The 21861-nt window shown below is 42.2% G+C and overlaps 1 protein-coding gene across 1 annotated transcript in view; it reads left to right on the top strand.

Annotated features, from left to right (window-relative positions):
* Nucleotides 1-21861, top strand: part of LOC311229629 (plexin-A2-like) — a gene marked incomplete at its 5' end in the record, with an annotated part of 168906 nt that overhangs the window by 9070 nt on the left and 137975 nt on the right. The window contains 1 exon segment of the mRNA XM_084315706.1: nt 16742-16876. Coding sequence (XP_084171832.1) covers nt 16742-16876 — 135 coding nt within the window.

Raw genomic sequence — 21861 nt, 5'->3', positions numbered from 1 at the left:
TGGGTTCTCTGATAATAAGGTTTCAGACTGGGTTCTCTGATAATAAGGTTTCAGACTGGGTTCTCTGATAATAAGGTTTCAGACTGGGTTCTCTGATAATAAGGTTTCAGATTGGACTTGTATAATAATAAGGTTTCAGATTGGACTTGTATGATAGTACGGTTTCAGACTGGGTTGTATGATAATAAGGTTTCAGATTGGACTTGTATAATAGTAAGGTTTCAGATTGGATTTGTATAATAATTAGGTTTCAGATTTGACTTGTATAATAATTAGGTTTCAGATTGGACTTGTATAATAATTAGGTTTCAGATTTGACTTGTATAATAATTAGGTTTCAGATTTGACTTGTATAATAATTAGGTTTCAGATTGGACTTGTATGATAGTAAGGTTTCAGATTTTACTTGTATGATAATAAGGTTTCACATTGGATTTGTATGATAGTAAGGTTTCAGATTGGACTTGTATAATAAGTAGGTTTCAGACTGGGTTGTATGATAATAAGGTTTCAGAATGGACTTATATGATAGTAAGGTTTCATATTGGGCTTGCACACCATATTTCTGGTGATGTTAATCTGAAAAAGGAAAAAAGATAAAAAGATAAAAGAAAAATCAAACATCAATTCAAGAAATGGCAATTACGGTGGTATTGTGGCCAACCATGCGCACCTTTTACTACTGCAGTATTTCAGTGATGTGGTTATAATTGCCACCCTAGCTCACCAGCAAATAAAAGCTCTCTCAAATAAACCTCATGGCAAAAATAGATTTATTTGCGGCTTGTTGAGAGCTGACCAAGTGAGGAAATACTCCAACGCGTGTCTAAATAACTTGCGCTTTTCAAAGTCACGTTTTCTTAAGGGGTGTCCATGAAGGAGAGAGTTTGGTGATTGAAATAATTTGAATGGATGCAGGGAACAGACGATGGCGGAATAAGTGTGTTTGAAGCTAAATTGAAAGAATTTTCATAACTGCATGGAGAGAAGATGTAGCCTGAGGGGGAAATTACATCTTCACAGCAGATGTTTAGACGTCTCAATACAACTAGTATCTTAATTGGACGGTTGGAAAGGTATGTATACTATGATTCACTCGACTACAATTCATTCAGGGAGTCCATCTCTCTCTCTCTCTCTCTCTCTCTCTCTCTCTCTCTCTCTCTCTCTCTCTCTCTCTCTCTCTCTCTCTCTCTCTCTCTCTCTCTCTCTCTCTTGTATTATTATCTCGGAAAACAAAAGTGACGGGGTCCGTGTACCACAATGTAACACACTTGAGTAATCCCCTTACAGTTACTGACTAAAGGTTTTGTTGCTTGCATTATACAGCCATCTTTTGTTATGAATTCAAATTAATATTGAATGATTCCATATGAGTCTTTACCCTCTAGTTTACTGTTTTAAGTAAGAGAGAGGAAGAGAAAGGAGGAGATACGTAATAATAATAATTCTGTTGTGAAGGAATCAAAGAGACACTGCAAGTATTCCTTCTTTACTGGCATAGACTAATAAACCGCTAGCTTACCACTTGTTTACATAGACTAATAAACCGCTAGCTTACCACTTGTTTACATAGACTAATAAACCACTAGCTTACCACTTGTTTACATAGACTAATAAACCGCTAGCATACCACTTGTTTACATAGACAAATAAACCACTAGCTTACCACTTGTTTACATAGACTAATAAACCGCTAGCTTACCACTTGTTTACATAGGCTAATAAACCACTACCTTACCACTTGTTTACATAGACTAATAAACCACTAGCTTACCACTTGTTTACATAGACTAATAAACCACTAGCTTACCACTTGTTTACATAGACTAATAAACCGCTAGCTTACCACTTGTTTACATAGACTAATAAACCACTAGCTTACCACTTGTTTACATAGACTAATAAACCACTAGCTTACCACTTGTTTACATCAGAGAGTTTATTAGTCTATGTAAACAAGTGGTAAGCTAGCGGTGTATTAGTCTAGATTCTAGACTAATAAACCGCTAGCTTACTGTACCACTTGTTTTCATTCCCTTGTCTGTCTCACATGTGCTGTCATAATGATTAGGTTTAACTGTGTGGGCTGAGAAAGGAGATAATGTTATTAGCTATTTTTGACACACTTATTGAAACATCCCCCTCGTTTACCGCTTGTTATCATCCCATCCTGAGTGCTGACTGTGAGAGGGGAAGAGGAGGCGCACGGCAAGGACACTGAGTGCCAAGTGTCCTCTCTCTTCCTCAGGGCTCACACAAAGCCTAGCGCAACAAACCTCTGCATTCCTGGCCACACTGAGTGAGATATACTGTATAAAGAACTCTTTAGGTGTAATGCTAAGGTAATGTAATGAGTAGTGTAACACATTACTTTCCACAGGGAGCCATTTGTAATGTAATTTGTTATGTTTAACACTTTGGATGCCACGGGTCCCGTGGTTTAAAAGCAAGCGTATGCCACCACCCACTTCAATGATAGAGCACTCGCATTTGTGAACGCATTTACTATATCTTAAATTATGGCTATGTGTCTAATCTGGCCGTCGCTTATCAATGACTTGTTTGTAGTCAACATTGTCGAAACGGATTGTTTTTTAATCGGTTAATTTCCGTTTGATACCATTTTGAAAAACGCTCGTTTTATGAAAGTTCCAGAAGATTTCAGAAGATTCTGTGATAAACGCCCTTTACTGTAATACACAAAACACATTGTCATTTTTCGGCCTATTTATGAATAGTTTTCAAATAAATGCTAGATTATCGATAGTATATGTGTACTTATGCATGTTATAGAAGCGGGCTGAAAAATCAAATCTCTTATTTCCTGATCGCACACACACACACACACACACACACACACACACACACACACACACACACACACACACACACACACACACACACACACACACACACACATAGGGCCCACGTTGATATCTCTGTGAAAAAAGGTCTGATTATCCTAAGACTGGTAAAATAGATTCCTTACCTCAGATCAGATGTTCTCCAAAAAGATTATTCCAATTCCTGATCGCCATTCCAAATATCGATCGCGTTTATTGATCCAACGCTGGGTGGTCGAAACACCGATTCCACGCTGTTCTGATGGTCCAGAATGAATCCGATCGTCTCGGGTGACTTGTCTGAGAAGTAAAATGAGGAAGCGGGATTTAAAAAAAATTATAAAAAATTGATAGAACTTCCGGTTACGCTACAACATGTAGCACACGCATTTTGCAATTGCTCCGCTCCCACTAACGCTAATTTCGTTTAAAAACATTATTTGGACAGTAAAGAAAGAGAATAGACCACATCGTATGTATTGTTAAGACCCTCTACTAACCATATCAAAAGACAATATGGTTAAAGGTGGAAAGAAGGCAGAGAAAATAACTACGGCAACTCCAACGGCGCAGGACGTAAAAATACGAGATAGACGCGTCCGAACCGTCGCTGGTTCTGAGCTGACGGCGACAAGCTCCGAGGAGGAGAAGGAAGAGGACAACGTACCGGGATCATCGATTACGGTCCCCGTAAGAAAGTCAATAGAGACCAACATAAAAGAAGGTACAGATTCAAGCTCCGTGAGAGGGAGAGCAGTCAGATTTATGGATTCCAACGTCACTGCATCTATCTACCATTTGCCGTCAACTGAAGTAAGCAGAAATCCACCCGATTTCAACACATTGTCTAACCTGATGGTAGAACAGTCTAACATGATGAAAGAACAGTTAGAACAGTCTAACCAGATGAAAGAACAGATGGTAGAACAGTCCAACCTGATGAAAGAACAGATGGTAGAACAGTCTAACCTGATGAAAGAACAGATTACACACATCAAGGCGCTCGAGGCAAACGTCGAGGCTAAATTCGATCGCATCGAGGCTAAATTCGATCACATCGATGAGAAATTAGAAGAAGTCAAGAAAGCGTTCGATGCACAGTCAGAGCGAATCACGACAGTGGAGATTTCGGTGACAGAAAACACAAAAGCAGTCAAGGCGAACGAAGGTATCATGACAGTGATGGGAGAAGAGATGGAAAAAGTTAAAGATGAATACCGGAGGGAAATAAAATTGCTTAAAAACGAAGTGATGGAGAGGCAACTAGAAACCCATCGTTACCACAGGCGGAATAACATCCGCATAGTGGGGCTTGATGAATCAGTGAACTGCGATGACATCAACTTTCCAAACGAGTTATCAAAGATTTTGAATAACTCCGATCCAAACAAAGTGCCAGAAGTGGAACAAGTTTACAGAATTGGTTCCCAGGGGCAAAATACCAACGGGCCGAGAGTCATCATTGTCACTCTGAGGAAAACTACAACAAGGGATGAAATCATCAAATATGCTCGCAACCAACGTGGGAAGATGAAGTATGGTGATAATCCAATATTTATCTACGAAGATTTGAGCAGAGAGGCCATCATCCGACGTCAACCATACAAAGTTGTGATGCAAAAGCTGTACACAGCCGGCCACAAGCCAAGGCTAGCATATCCGGCGCTGTTATCATACTTGGACAATAACGGCCGCAGGTCAGGTCCATTTACACCCTTCGATGCTGAGGATTTCCTGATTCAAAATGCAGCAAATAACCCAAAGCATGACGGAAATGCCGGAATCAGTTAAGCCTCTCTCTAAATATATACCAGTGTAGGAATGACTTTATTGTGTTCATCAATGAGGTCATTCCACCAGTGTTGGAATAACATTGCTGTATTCATCAAAGTAGCAAACGATATGCAAGTCGTCTATAACAATGTTTACTGTGTATAATACGATTCATAATACATTATAATTTCAGTCTCTGGTCTCTGAGGGGACAAATAAATAAATATCAATGCAAAAAGATCTATCTGGAATATTCTGGGTTTATCGCTCAAATGCCCTGGGTCTCTTAGATCATTCTGGAATGTAAAAGAGTCTAGGCACTAGTATATTCTACAACCTTCTAGAATATAAGGCACCATGACAACGAAGTAAAATAGTCTAGGCAATAGTATATTCTACAACCTTCTAGAATATAAGGCACCATGACAACGAAGCATACAACTCTAACAATAACATTCGGTGTACATACACATAGCATATATAAATTAAATGAAGTGCAATCAGCCCTTAATAATACTTTAAAATTATCCACACATAAACGTATGGGCACAGCAAGGTTACTCTAACAATTTAAGTAATCACTCCATTAAAGGCACATTGAAGCGCTAAAAGGCGCTGCTTTTCTATCTTATCTAATCAGTTAAATCGGTTCTAGTGGCTTCTCCACGTTGATAATTATTTATCTCTTATTCATTATCTATATCTTTCCATTGATTTTTATTTTATTAAATTTTTTCTTCTCATCACCCTATATTTTTTAAATATAATTTAACTTACATTGTTCTTTTCCAATGTTCTTCACATTAAGGTGTCAATATTACTATATATTTTTTAAATATATTGTAACTTACATTATTCTTTTCCAATGTTCTTCACATTAAGTGTCAATACTGATCTACAATCTTTTCCTTTTTTTTTTTCCCTCACACGTTGGTGGAGGGTTCAAAGGAATATGTCGATAAAGGTTTATTCTCTTTTTATTTTATTTTTTATTTTTTATCTTTAGTTATTTATCACAATACTTCATTACAGTAAGGGAAGGTGCAAGACCAAAAGCGACATTCTATTGCAATAGAATGGAAATGTTAGATCCTATGGCAATGAGCATAGGAAAATTAGGATTACAATGCTCAGGTTGGGCAATCCGGTGGACCATGGGAGAAAGTCAATCGCGGAGGATGTGTTCTTGGAACACAGGCATGTTCGACTTTCTGGGAGAGGGGAAAATAGGGGATTTTTATTTGTATATATATATGTTTTTAAGCTCAGCTCTCAACGGGACCTCATTAATTGGATGTGCATCTATTGTAGCTTCATACTCCAGAAACATTACCAAAAACTACACGAAAACATGCATAGACTATGGCTAGTTTGAATATAATGGTATGGAACACCGGTGGGATAAACAAACAACACAAGCGCAAAAGCGTGCTTACACTGATGAAAAAAGAACATGTGGACGTGGCACTATTAAGCGAAACGCACATTTTGGAGGGAGACATAAATACGTTAGCGGATAACATATACCATAATATTGGTCACTCTTCTTTTGCTACGAGAACTAGAGGGGTAGCCATAGTCGTCAGACGCAAATTAAATATCGAATTGAAAGGGGTATGGTCGGATGCTGAGGGGCGCATAACTATAGCTAGGATTATACACAATAACAGGAAAATTGCATTGGCAGCGGTATATGCCCCGAATTTGTACGAAGTGGGTTTCTTCACTTCACTAACAGGAGAAATGTTAAACCATCCCGAGTACTCATACATAATAGGTGCGGATTTTAATGCCATTTGGAACCCAAGGATGGACAAAACTTACCTTTCCTTCTCCAGCGAACAAAAGAATTCATCTAAAGCATTAAAAGATTGGTCAAAATCAACAGGAGTAACTGATTTATGGCGTTCACTTAACCCCTTGACCCGCAAGTACTCCTGTCGTTCGGCGAGACACAACACACTATCCAGAATTGATTACGTCTTTGCATCCCCGAGAATATTTGATAAATACGAAGTGGAAATGACACCCAATGCGCTATCAGATCACTGCTACTTAATCCTGAAAGCAACATTTGGTACATTATCTACCCGGGCCCCAAGATGGCGTTTTAATTCGATGCTGCTTAACAACAAGGAATTCATTACACAAATTAAAGAAGCTCTCACAGTATTCCTACAAGTTAATGCTAACTCGGTGCAAGATCCCAGAATATTATGGATGTCGGTAAAGAGTATGATCAAGGATTTCTCGGATAGATTTACCTCCATATTGCGCAAAAATCAAAACACAAAACTGTCTGAAAAAGAAACGCTTTACTCAACGCTTTTTAATTCTTTAAAATACAACAACTCTACTAGACTAGATAACCAAGTTAACATTCTAAAGACCGAGATCAAAGCAATTTACAGACAAAAATCGGAATTGCAAATACGCAGCACTAGACAACAGCAGTACTTCCAAGGTTCTAAACCTAGTCACCTTTTAGCCATGCGACTAAGAATTAATGCAAAATTTGCAGATATAACTGCCATTAGGAAACAACAAGCTCTAGTAACAGAACCCAAAATAATAAACGATACATTCAAAGAATTCTACTCCGATTTATATAACTCAGAAACGACCTTTGATCAAGACAAATTAGACACATATCTTAATCAAATTACTCTCCCTAAACTTACAGATGAAGACGCTAAACAGTTAGAAGTACCGATCACATTAGAAGAACTCAAGAAGGCCATATCCGGAATGAAAAACGGCAAAGCTCCGGGAATTGACGGTATCCCATCAGAAATGTACATTTCTTGCTGGGACATATTTGGACCCTTATTACTAAATATGATCTTATACTCAGTCAAAGAGGGAAGCTTCATCGAACACCAAAATACCGCACTCATTTCAGTTCTTCACAAAAAAGACAAAGACCCCACTGAATGCGGTAGTTACCGTCCTTTAAGCCTCCTCGGAACCGATGTCAAACTGTACTCTAAGATATTAGCCATCAGATTGCAAAAGCATATGACGTCTTTAGTTCATACGGACCAAACAGGCTTCATAAAAGGTCGCCTGATCAATGATAACATAAGGCGAATACTGCACGTACTAGATACAGACAAAGAGGACATCACACCTAAGGCGATACTATCCCTGGATGCTATGAAAGCATTTGACAGGTTGGAATGGTCGTTTCTATGGGCAGTATTGGAAAGGATGGGGTTAGGAAAAGGTTTCATTGATATGATTAAAGTACTATACAAAGACCCATCGGCCATGATTACAACAGGCACAATCATCTCCAAAATCTTTCCGGTATCACGCTCTGCCAGACAGGGTTGCCCTCTTAGTCCCGGACTATTCAATTTATCATTAGAGCCTTTAGCACAATATATAAGACAATCCCAATCCATAGAACCAATCGTAATCAAGGGCACACAACAAAAAATTAGTTTATATGCGGACGACGTAATATTGTTCATGCAAAACCCCAACACCACATTGCCTCATCTGCTCAAGTTGATTGAGAACTTTGGTGATTTATCGGGATTTAAGATAAATTGGCCGAAGTCGGCTTTCCTTCCACTTAACACCCCTGCAAAAAAAGATATAACCCTCCCAGGTGCGATACCGATGGTAAAACATTTCAGATGCTTGGGAGTGGAAATATTCCCCACCATAAGACAAACGGTGAAGCACAATTACACAAAAATACAGAACAAAATCAAGGACGACCTGGACAGGTGGGCAAAACTTAAAAACTCAGTACAGGCAAGGATATCAATAGTTAAGATGGATGTATTACCAAGAATCAATTTCTTCAGCTCAATGCTTCCGTTACCTCCTCCAGAGGGCTACTGGAAAAGATTACAAACCTCCACATACAAATTTATTTGGAATAACAAACCACCTCGCATAAAAAGATCCACCGCACAGAGAAGTAAAGCAGACGGTGGCATGGCAGTCCCAGATTTTTTACAATATTTTAATGCCTTCACATTAAGACCATTGAAGAAGATATGGTTTGACCCCGAGGCTTTGGTATCTTGGAGAAAATTAGAAGAAAACATAGTAGCCCCACAGAGATTGAAAGACATAGCATACACTAAACTTTCAATCAAGCATTGTGAGCGAGAATTTGGCCCAATAATAACCCATGCAATCAGGACATGGCGGGAAACTCAAAGGAAATTTCCTAACAATCAAGTATGGCATAATCACACTCCCATATTCAATAACAATGCTCTCTTAATGGGAAAACGACCTATAAGATTCCCTGTATGGGAAGAAAGAGGCATACACTCATTAGGGGATATTTTTAATAACAAGGGCCTCTGTAGTTATGTCGAAATATGCATAAAGTTTAACCTCACCGAGTCCACATGGCTTTTTTACATACAGTTAAAACTTTGTATGAGATCCCACGGTGTTCCATTACACATACCAATTGAACACCACAGATACCACAAATTTTTCTATGACAGAAATACATTGGGAGGTTTTGTATCAGGTTTTTATTCACAATTACTAACGTCCTCGTACGAAACCCTTCAACTAGACAATGTCTGGAGGAGGGATATACCAGACCTGGAAAATGACTTTGATTGGCAAGGAGCCTGGGCAAATGTCCGACTTACATCAAGGAACCCGGATCATCAACAAATCAATCTGAACTATATTCACAGGACATACTTGACTCCTATAAGGCTGTGCAAAATGGGGCTTATACAAAACTCCAAATGCTCCCAATGTACAAATGGGGACGAAGGAACATTTATGCACATGTATTGGGACTGCCCACCAGTTAAGACATTCTGGGAAGATGTATCCCAACAATTATCAATACTCGTATTTTGGAATATACCTGTACACCCCGCTGTATTGCTATTGAATGATGTTTTTGAGTTTGCAGTGAACCCACAACTAAAAAGATTGGTTTTATCGGGTATCACAGTAGCTAAAAAACTGATTGCATCACGTTGGTTTCAACCGGAAAAAATGTGCCGGAAAGTGTGGTTTCTTACATATCTTGATGTGATATATCAAGAAATATCAACAGCAAGAATTCTAGGGCTCAATGAATCCAAAATGTTAATGTGGTTAGAAGTGGTGGAGAGAATAAAAGCTAGCCTATAATGGTGATGTCTGGTTAGGAGTGAGGGATAATGGAGGTACTATCCAAGAGGGGGTCCGGGAGGGGGGGATTTGAGCTGGAGCATATGTGTGTAGGGTTTTAGAAAATAGGTATTCGGGGTATATTATATACTAACATTTATATAATTGTAACTTCGCTGGATATACACGGTATACGGTTAAAATGTTATTATTGACTATTTTTGTTTTATCCTGTTTCTGTACTTGCATATATTTTAACCACCTTTACTGAAAGTTTCATTATACATTGTGTGTTGAGTACTGACTTTTAATAAGTTTTGTTTTGCAATAATAAAAAAAATTAAAAAAAAAAAAAAAAAATTGATAGAATTTGCTGTGAACATTCATTACCTCTAGTGGAACAATCCTATTCATATTTGGTGACCCTGTGACCTTTCCTCTAGCGCCACCATTAGGCCAAACTTTCAATGAGCATATCTTCTGTTCCATTAGTCATATAGTTGTGAAAGCTATACCCAGAGATGCAGCTCCTCATGGAAAACTCCTCAACGGCTTGTCCGATCATGATTCAATTTGAAATGTGTTCCTTTATGATCCTACTGTTATCAATAGGCAATACAGTATTTACAATACAATATTTGGACCACCATTTTTTGGATTGTAGGGTATGCAGACCAGAGAAAGACGTTTGTCTTGTTTACATCAGGGTCCCCCATTTTCAATTCATCATAACGACTTGGCTCGGGTCGGGCTCGGTGTGCATATTTTGTAATACAATATGGGGAATCAGGGATCTAGGTGAAAAACAGGAAGAGAAAAACCGCAGAATGAATTGAAGTCTATGAGAAAACTGAGCTTTTCTTTTGTACACAGTTTACCAAAATCACTCCTAATCACTCATTTCTGAACGGATCTTTATGAAATTTGGACATGTACTACATAAGGCTTCAGGCTATGGATCTCGGGATAATCAATTTTTTAAGCCATAGGAATTTCTGGGGAAATACTACTTCTGGACTACTAACTACTACAGAAAAACTTGAGTAACAAGTTTTTCTACAACTCAAGTTCAGACAAAAGTGATCTTTCTTTATTGTATCCTAAACTTCAGAATGTTATCTTTCAAAAGAGACCAGGCTTATGCATGTGCTATAAGTATAAAGTATAGTATTTTGGTTTGCAAAAAAGGTATGCAGTCCTCAAAAATGAAAAAAAGAAATTGCCACTTTTCTGCCCGCATGTTAAGAGGTTAAAGTTTTAAAAGAAAGTTGGTAGGCCAAACCATTTGACTGGTTTGGGGGTGTGGTCATAAGATGTCATTGAGGATTGGGGGTGTTTTCGGGATATACCCTTTGTTATCAGCTGCTGACAGCATAAGTATATTTTTTTTTTGCTGTGACCAAGCAGCTAGTATAAGTTGGCCTATTGGTCCATCCCAAACATTTCTAAAATTGTTGGCATAGTATATGATAGAGCCATGAAATGTGTCACAATGATATATATTGGTGTGCCAACATATCACAACAAATATCAGACATATTGGCCTGATGGCCACCAAACTTCACACACATGTTTTTCTCCATGATAGGGAAGAGGTGTGCTAAGTTTAAATAAATGCAGCCATTTACCATTTATGACAATGCGTGACACCAAATGGTGGCATCAAACATCAAAATGTATAACTTTGAAAAGCTTCAAAGACTTGTTACCGTGCATCTGACGGACACAACAGTGACGACACTACACATAATATTCAGCTCTCAGTCTACAACACTGATCTCCTAGATGATTGCATAAAGATAATGGATACAGTGATCAGGTTAAGGACATATCCAGGCAGCCAGAAGCAGTATTTGGTTTCCAGCAGGCAAAAATGGTAGGCCTACATGGTGCATTTCTATAGCGCTTTTATCCAAAGCGATTTACAATCCTTGTTCCTCACATTCACCCATTCACTCACACATTCACACACCGATGGCAGAGGCAACCATGCAAGGTGCCAACCTGCACATCAGAAACAATTAGGGGTTAAGTGTCTTGCTCAAGGACACTTCAACACGCTGCCCAGGAGGAGCGGGAATCTAGCCAGGAACCTTCCGACTACCAGGCGACCACTCTACCTCCTGAGCCATTGTCGCCCCCAAAGTGGTTGCATCTTATCACAAATGTTGTGGTTGTTTCAATTCAGTGAGCTGTTTTGGCATAACATAGTTTATGTTGCTTAAGCAAAAAATCAAACATAAAAACACAAATAGAAAAATGTACAAACGTTGACGATTGAAGATTTTTTTTTATCTAAATACACAAAAGACAATATTTTTTTCTCTCTCTCTCTATCGCTCTCTGTCACACACACACATGGGATGCATTGTGGTCGGCCAGATGAAGACCATACGAGTCCATGAATTGTTCCACTGTCCATGGGAACCTTCTCACCCCAATGGGGATGGATGGATGTAGGAGGACAGGAAGTGACAGTCCTTCAGGAGACTACGTGAAGACATACAGACTCAGAGGAGACTGTGGTTGTGTTGTGGAGATGATGGGATGTATGAAGGCCTGGAAACTGGCCACCACACAGCCCAGTTTCACAGGATGATGAGCGGAGTTGTTCTGTGTTCGGCTGGTGGGAAACCTGGTTGACACCGTGGGAAACGTTGAGTAGATTCAGCCTCAAAATGCACTGGGAACACAACCAATAGGATCTGAATATGATTATGAACATGTGTACAGATGCAGGGATACAGATTTGCATGTGCAAATACATGGATGTAAGCAAATACACACACACACACACACACACACACACACACACACACGCACACACACACACACACACACACACACACACACACACACACACACACACGCACACACACACACACACAATCACTGAGTCGCTAGTACATACATGCATGTGCGTGAATGCAAGCACACATAAACATGCACACACACAAACTCACAATGCAAGCACTGACACACGCACATAAACTCGTGTGTGTGCACTCACACACACAAACACACGTACGCGCATGGATGCAAACACACACACACACACACACACACACACACACACACACACACACACACACACACACACACACACACACACACACACACACACACACACACACACACACACACATATACACACTCACTCAACCCGCACACCATTACCTCTCCTCCAGCCTAGTTGGTTAATCATGTTTGGGTAATGGCAGTAGCCTCTGTAGTGGTGGTGTGGATCAATATGTCTCTCTTTGTGTCTGTACTTAATGTGATGGCTGAATGATTAGTCCTGAGCTGTAATACAGACCTCCACCTCTACACCACCCCCCTCCACTAAACACTTTCCCCTTTCATTAGGCATGGCGGATCTCCTCCGTCTCCCCAGGACTCATCCGGCTCCGTGTCTCATTAACATTCACAAAGCCGTGATGGATATAGGGGCTAATCAATGTCCACCCTCCAGTCTGCCAGCCGCCATCGGACCATATGCCGCTCAGCCTTAAAAGGTGGCCATTTGTCTGGCCCTTATGTCAGTGCATTTCCAGTCCCATAATATCAAGTCAAGTCATGGAGCATCCATTTTGCGTTCACTGGCTTCCCTGCCCCCGGCTGCGTCTTTGTGCGCACGCACACACACAGAGCGGCTCCTAATTTAGATCCATTTTCTCTGGGTACCATAATTGTTTGTGGACAAAGTCGGTATTTTAGCACTGTGTAATGGAACAACTCCGTGGAGTCAGACTTTTTTCCTGCCAAAAAGACGAAGAGAAAAAAAAGGGAAGTAAAATATTCCCATAGTGATTTCATCTCATGTTTTGGACAACATGACGTGGTTTTCGACCAACAAGTGAAGCGCAGTGTAATCTGGAGAAGTATATAGAAAGGAAAAAAGATAAACATGTGCGCCATGTCTGGGTGAGAGGAAGCCGGACAGACTGGTCGCGGGACATGAGATCCCCTGTGCGGCCGGGTGGCAGATTGGAAATTATTGGTTGAACAGTGTTCCTCGTCTCCCAGGGAATCGTCCATATGTTTAGGTTAGTTCCATGCACTTAGTGAACACAAGCTTTGTTGGCCACATATGGACACACTTTTGTAGGATTGGATGACCCTCGCCATGTAAACAGGGTAATCACCTGCTTTCCAAAACATCAAACTCTACAAAATGGAGAGGTACTGGCTGGCCTTTTTTATTTATTTTTTATTTTTTTTACATGATGTTTACTTCCTGTTCTCAACTTCCATAAAATAATCGCCCAAAACAATGTCAAAATCACTTCCATATGTAAACACTCAAAAGTAGAGACATCCAGGAAAGTGTACTGTTCATGTATTGTCTGGCAGCTTTACAACTGAGCTAAACCCACTCAAGCGGTTTAAGTCATCACAGGTTTTCTTTCTTCTGTTTTCTTTGGCTCTCTAGGGATGGGAGCCCAGAGGGTCAGTCAAGACGCAGATAGGGCCATGAGACTAGTAGCCTAGGTTGTTTTCATTAAGGCTACTTGGAGTCAGGTTGCATTCCGCTTGCTGTTTATGTGGCCATACAAAGTTTGCGTGTTTATATCGATGGCACTGGCCCTGGGATGACATTTCAACAGCAGGAAGGGAACTGCCCTCTTGGGCCTGAATATCATTCAGTGGTTATGAAATATGACCTCATCAGCAGTTATGAAGGATGCAAAAAGGAAACGCTCACCAGTCCCTGTGAACATGTGGTATTAATACCAAGTAATCTCTATTTAGTGACAGTCAGAGACCACACAGGAGCTATTGTTTAGAGTTATTCTGGTTTGTGGCAATTTTGCCCTGGACCCAGAAATGCTGTCACTTCCCTTCATTACAATCTGATTTGATCATTACATCAATATGGCTTATGACATATAAAGTATTTACTTGTAAAATGCTGACCACCTAACACCCCCCCCCCCCCCCCACACACTCACACACACACACACACACTCACACACACACACACACACACACACACACAACCACACACCCTGACTAAACAGACCACAGATAGTTTGTGTGCGTGTGTGTGTGTGTGGGTGTGTGTGTGTGTGTGTGTGTGTGTGTGTGTTTGCATTTCGTCAGCTACAAGCAGGCTAATCATGAAACCAATTAAACCCTCCTTACTCTCATGATGGGGCTGTGTGGCTTAAGGGGAGATTGAGGACCTGTTGTGCTTCCACTGGGGCTGCATTTAAAAACCAATGGAATCAAACACCCTGGATGAGGTCAGGATGTCACTGTTTTTCTCTCAGCACTGGACCTTGCTCACCGTCATGGGCCTCAATCAACATCATCATATGCAGCTTAGTACTCTGGTCTATGTCCCTCTTTTTGCCCCCCCCCCCTCTCTGTCTCTTACTTTCTCTCACCGGTAGAAGCTCTGGTTTCTATGTGCTCTACTTATGAAATAAGATGTGTGGGAATAATGGTAACTGACTCTTTCACTGCGTGGGATTGTGGTAAGCAAGAGGAGGAGGAGGAGGAGGAGGAGGAGGAGGAGGAAGGGGATGCAGGATGAGCGAGAGAGAGAGAGAGAGAGAGAGAGAGAGAGAGAGAGAGAGAGAGAGAGAGAGAGAGAGAGAACAGACGATGAGTGTGAGGCTTAGCACAGGATACATTTGTCTATCAAGTATTGAAGGGATAGAATCGTCTTTGGTAAATGAGTGTTGAGTGAGACAGACTGTGTTCTCTGATGATCACAGGTCGCTTATTTGTGGATGCCGTTATCTCTCTCTCTCTCTCTCTCGCTCTCTCTCTCTCTCTCTCTCTCTCTCTCTCTCTCTCTCACCTATTTCTCTCTCTCTCTCTCTCTCTCACCTATTTCTCCCTCCCTCCCTCCCTCCCTCCCTCCCTCCCTCCCTCCCTCCCTCCCTCCCTCCCTCCCTCATTCTCCAGGCTAGCAGAGCATGTCTGCTGGAGAGAGCCCACAGCTGCTTGGAAGGTGGAGGCGTGATTGATTGATTGATTGATTGATGCAGTTTCTGTGCCCAAGGGATCCAATCATGTAATCAGTTTGTATTGATCGGGGCTGTCTCTATTGAGAGACTGGCGCTGAGGCGACGTGCCACTGTTTGTGTGAGGCAGCCTGGCATACACAGAATATATGCTGCAGCCACATCCTGTTTGGCCAGCAAGGTCTCCCCAAGCGGACATGTCAGACCGCATGCAGGGAAAACCCGATGCCGCGATGCCAGAGTAGAAGGTGTTTCATATAACGTACAGTGTTTTTTACTCCCCCCTGACTCCTCATCATCGGTTGTTGTTGTGGTTGAGAAATCAATTTGACTTCAATCGAATCATTATCACATGGTTAACGATTATATGATCTCCCTGCATTTTAAATATATGTTCAGCCAGTCTCTTTTCTCTCCGCTTTATTTAGGGTTTATTCACTTGCCACACAGGCCTTGATGATGATACAGTAGCAATAGGCAAGAGGTTATTATTATTGTATGATGCAATTCTAATCCTACATCACATAGGTAATGATTATATCTCCCTGCATTTTAAATATGTGTTCAGCCAGTCTCTTTTCTCTCAGCTGTCAGGCTTTATTCAGGGTTTATTCACTTGCCATGGGCCTCGATGATATCAATCTGCAAGAGGTTATTATTATTGCATGATGCAATTCTAATCTTTCCTGTATTGATGGTGGAATAACTGTGTACTACTCCCAGTATGAGAGAAAATAATGGCATATATCTTCTTTCTAGTTTGAGGCAAGAGCATGGATTCTACAAACTAACAGTGGGCAGTCATTCTCAACACATGCCTTTTTAATGAGCCCGAAAAGATTGTAGTCTGAAAGTCGTGCCAAAGTCACACCGATGTTCTGAGTCTGAACACGCCGAAAGAAACAATTTCCAAAAACAAAGCCGCAGCTTGAAAGCGAGCCAACCTCGGGGGCACGTTAGGGGCATAGCAAACGCTTGATGTCACGAGTGCAGATTGATTCACAGTGTCTCTCTCTGTGTGTCTTTGTGTCCCCGCAGATGCGGGTGGAAGGACCCCGGGATGGGGCGCTGCTGTACGAGACGGTGTCTGTGATGAAGGACGGTCATCCCGTCCTGAGGGACATGGCCTTCTCTCTGGACCACGACTCCCTTTATGTCATGTCTGACAACCAGGTGAGGAGGACGCAACCTCGTTACACGTCCATCGTCATGACAACTCACTCTGGGCTAACGGGGCTCGTGTCGGATCCGAAACAGGACATTACAGTATTAGAGGTGGACGGGTGTCATTTATTGCACTTTTATTTCATTCACTTACAAGTGTCTTGTGTTGACAATTAGCCAATACCAAGTAGCAAACTTAATATTGTGATTGATGTTGACTGTGTTCGACTGTGTACTGTTGACAGGTTTTGTGGGAAAGCATTTTTATACAGAGAATTACATTATTAACTTTGAATCTACTCTAATACCAACTTCCCGTTGTATTCTCTAATGTAACTGATTATCATCCAACACCATTGTGCTAAATACTAATTTCTTGGTATCAGAGTACAGTGCAAGGCCTTTAGCCTGGTATTGGTGCAACTTCTAGCACTGGAATCATACAGTATATCAATATGTATGGAATCAAGAAGTAGGGGGATTTACATAGACACCAGTACCAGTGTAAGTACTCATATCGTCATCGTCATCATTACGTATAATCTGAGAATTAGGATTAAGATGATTAAGACTAAATTATTAATTAAAGTAAAATGACAAATGAATACAAATTAATTGGAATTCAGTACGATGACTAGGCCCTCATCCCCCAGACACAATGCAGCAATTCCCTGACACTTTCCACAGATTGCACTTCTTTGGAATGTAAAATATCCTGGGAGCGTGCAGATGGATATGGACCCCTGTTCTAATTACTTATCCATGCACACTGACTTAGTACAGTGCATGTGTCTTACATATACCACACACACACACACACACACACACACACACACACACACACACACACACACACACACACACACACACACACACACACACACACACACACACACACACACACACACACACACACACACACACACACACACACACACACACACACACACACACACACACACACACACACACACACACACACACACACACACACACACACACACACACACACACACACACACACACACACACACACACACACACACACACACACACAGCATAGAAATCCATTAACAGCTTGGCTCTGCTCCGCTGTGTGTATGTATCCCCTGTAGCCCCAGTCAGGCCTGAATCACAGCCGCTAGCCTAGCAGTTGTTGTTGTTGCTGTTTTTGGCCAATCTGCTCTGGACTCATTGGAGATAAGAGCGAACATTGGTAATCACTTTCAACTCCCATCAAGTGATTATTCTGGCACGGCTGCGAGGCTCTGTGAAATGGGATTAGGTTTCAGAGCGGCCAAAAAGATTCCCCTATCGCCGCGCTCTCTTGTCTTGTGACTGTCTGCTGGAATGTATTTTTAAACCCAAATTGAAGGACGGCGAAGGCAGAGGGCGCAGTTATTTCGGAGGGGCTTGGAAACGATCAACTTGTGAGTGCTTGAAAACAATCTACGACCTATGATGTCATAGGTTTGAATGGAACAAGGGCTGTGTCGTTTGAGCAGAGGTGGAGGACGGATGACGGTACTACATACAGTAGGGTGATATCTTCAACAAATCAAGGCAGCTCCCCCCCAGAGTGTGATAGACTGGAAGAGACAGGGCATCACTTATTGATGAGGTCTGGTTGCTCAAGGAGACACACACTTCCTTCAAGGAGATTCGCTATGCCCCTCAGTGTGCCGCTCTAGTAACCACTGACACACTAGAACCAAACAAACACACCAGGCCAGTCCAGGAACTCTAGTAACTTACCACTGACACACTAGCACCAAACAAACACACCAGGCCAGTCCAGGAACTCTAGTAACTTACCACTGACACACTAGAACCAAACAAACACACAAGGCCAGTCCAGGAACTCTAGTAACTTACCACTGACACACTAGCACCAAACAAACACACCAGGCCAGTCCAGGAACTCTAGTAACTTACCACTGACACACTAGCACCAAACAAACACACCAGGCCAGTCCAGGAACTCTAGTAACTTACCACTGACACACTAGCACCAAACAAACACACCGGGCCAGTCCAGGAACTCTAGTAACTTACCACTGACACACTAGAACCAAACAAACACACCAGGCCAGTCCAGGAACTCTAGTAACTTACCACTGACACACTAGCACCAAACAAACACACCAGGCCAGTCCAGGAACTCTAGTAACTTACCACTGACACACTAGCACCAAACAAACACACCAGGCCAGTCCAGGAACTCTAGTAACTTACCACTGACACACTAGCACCAAACAAACACACCGGGCCAGTCCAGGAACTCTAGTAACTTACCACTGACACACTAGAACCAAACAAACACACCAGGCCAGTCCAGGAACTCTAGTAACTTACCACTGACACACTAGCACCAAACAAACACACCAGGCCAGTCCAGGAACTCTAGTAACTTACCACTGACACACTAGCACCAAACAAACACACCAGGCCAGTCCAGGAACTCTAGTAACTTACCACTGACACACTAGCACCAAACAAACACACCAGGCCAGTCCAGGAACTCTAGTAACTTACCACTGACACACTAGCACCAAACAAACACACCAGGCCAGTCCAGGAACTCTAGTAACTTACCACTGACACACTAGCACCAAACAAACACACCGGGCCAGTCCAGGAACTCTAGTAACTTACCACTGACACACTAGAACCAAACAAACACACCAGGCCAGTCCAGGAACTCTAGTAACTTACCACTGACACACTAGCACCAAACAAACACACCAGGCCAGTCCAGGAACTCTAGTAACTTACCACTGACACACTAGCACCAAACAAACACACCAGGCCAGTCCAGGAACTCTAGTAACTTACCACTGACACACTAGCACCAAACAAACACACCAGGCCAGTCCAGGAACTCTAGTAACTTACCACTGACACACTAGCACCAAACAAACACACCGGGCCAGTCCAGGAACTCTAGTAACTTACCACTGACACACTAGAACCAAACAAACACACCAGGCCAGTCCAGGAACTCTAGTAACTTACCACTGACACACTAGCACCAAACAAACACACCAGGCCAGTCCAGGAACTCTAGTAACTTACCACTGACACACTAGCACCAAACAAACACACCAGGCCAGTCCAGGAACTCTAGTAACTTACCACTGACACACTAGCACCAAACAAACACACCAGGCCAGTCCAGGAACTCTAGTAACTTACCACTGACACACTAGCACCAAACAAACACACCAGGCCAGTCCAGGAACTCTAGTAACTTACCACTGACACACTAGCACCAAACAAACACACCGGGCCAGTCCAGGAACTCTAGTAACTTACCACTGACACACTAGAACCAAACAAACACACCAGGCCAGTCCAGGAACTCTAGTAACTTACCACTGACACACTAGCACCAAACAAACACACCAGGCCAGTCCAGGAACTCTAGTAACTTACCACTGACACACTAGCACCAAACAAACACACCAGGCCAGTCCAGGAACTCTAGTAACTTACCACTGACACACTAGCACCAAACAAACACACCGGGCCAGTCCAGGAACTCTAGTAACTTACCACTGACACACTAGAACCAAACAAACACACCAGGCCAGTCCAGGAACTCTAGTAACTTACCACTGACACACTAGCACCAAACAAACACACCAGGCCAGTCCAGGAACTCTAGTAACTTACCACTGACACACTAGCACCAAACAAACACACCAGGCCAGTCCAGGAACTCTAGTAACTTACCACTGACACACTAGCACCAAACAAACACACCGGGCCAGTCCAGGAACTCTAGTAACTTACCACTGACACACTAGCACCAAACAAACACACCAGGCCAGTCCAGGAACTCTAGTAACTTACCACTGACACACTAGCACCAAACAAACACACCAGGCCAGTCCAGGAACTCTAGTAACTTACCACTGACACACTAGCACCAAACAAACACACCGGGCCAGTCCAGGAACTCTAGTAACTTACCACTGACACACTAGAACCAAACAAACACACCAGGCCAGTCCAGGAACTCTAGTAACTTACCACTGACACACTAGCACCAAACAAACACACCAGGCCAGTCCAGGAACTCTAGTAACTTACCACTGACACACTAGCACCAAACAAACACACCAGGCCAGTCCAGGAACTCTAGTAACTTACCACTGACACACTAGCACCAAACAAACACACCGGGCCAGTCCAGGAACTCTAGTAACTTACCACTGACACACTAGCACCAAACAAACACACCAGGCCAGTCCAGGAACTCTAGTAACTTACCACTGACACACTAGCACCAAACAAACACACCAGGCCAGTCCAGGAACTCTAGTAACTTACCACTGACACACTAGCACCAAACAAACACACCAGTCCAGGAACTCTAGTAACTTACCACTGACACACTAGCACCAAACAAACACACCAGGCCAGTCCAGGAACTCTAGTAACTTACCACTGACACACTAGCACCAAACAAACACACCAGGCCAGTCCAGGAACTCTAGTAACTTACCACTGACACACTAGCACCAAACAAACACACCAGGCCAGTCCAGGAACTCTAGTAACTTACCACTGACACACTAGCACCAAACAAACACACCAGGCCAGTCCAGGAACTCTAGTAACTTACCACTGACACACTAGCACCAAACAAACACACCGGGCCAGTCCAGGAACTCTAGTAACTTACCACTGACACACTAGAACCAAACAAACACACCAGGCCAGTCCAGGAACTCTAGTAACTTACCACTGACACACTAGCACCAAACAAACACACCAGGCCAGTCCAGGAACTCTAGTAACTTACCACTGACACACTAGCACCAAACAAACACACCAGGCCAGTCCAGGAACTCTAGTAACTTACCACTGACACACTAGCACCAAACAAACACACCAGGCCAGTCCAGGAACTCTAGTAACTTACCACTGACACACTAGCACCAAACAAACACACCGGGCCAGTCCAGGAACTCTAGTAACTTACCACT

Source organism: Notolepis coatsorum (assembly GCF_963971535.1).
Source record: "Notolepis coatsorum genome assembly, chromosome: 6".
NCBI lineage: Eukaryota > Metazoa > Chordata > Actinopteri > Aulopiformes > Paralepididae > Notolepis > Notolepis coatsorum.
Note: the sequence above shows the minus strand (reverse complement) of the source record. Positions and strands in the feature narration are given on the sequence as shown.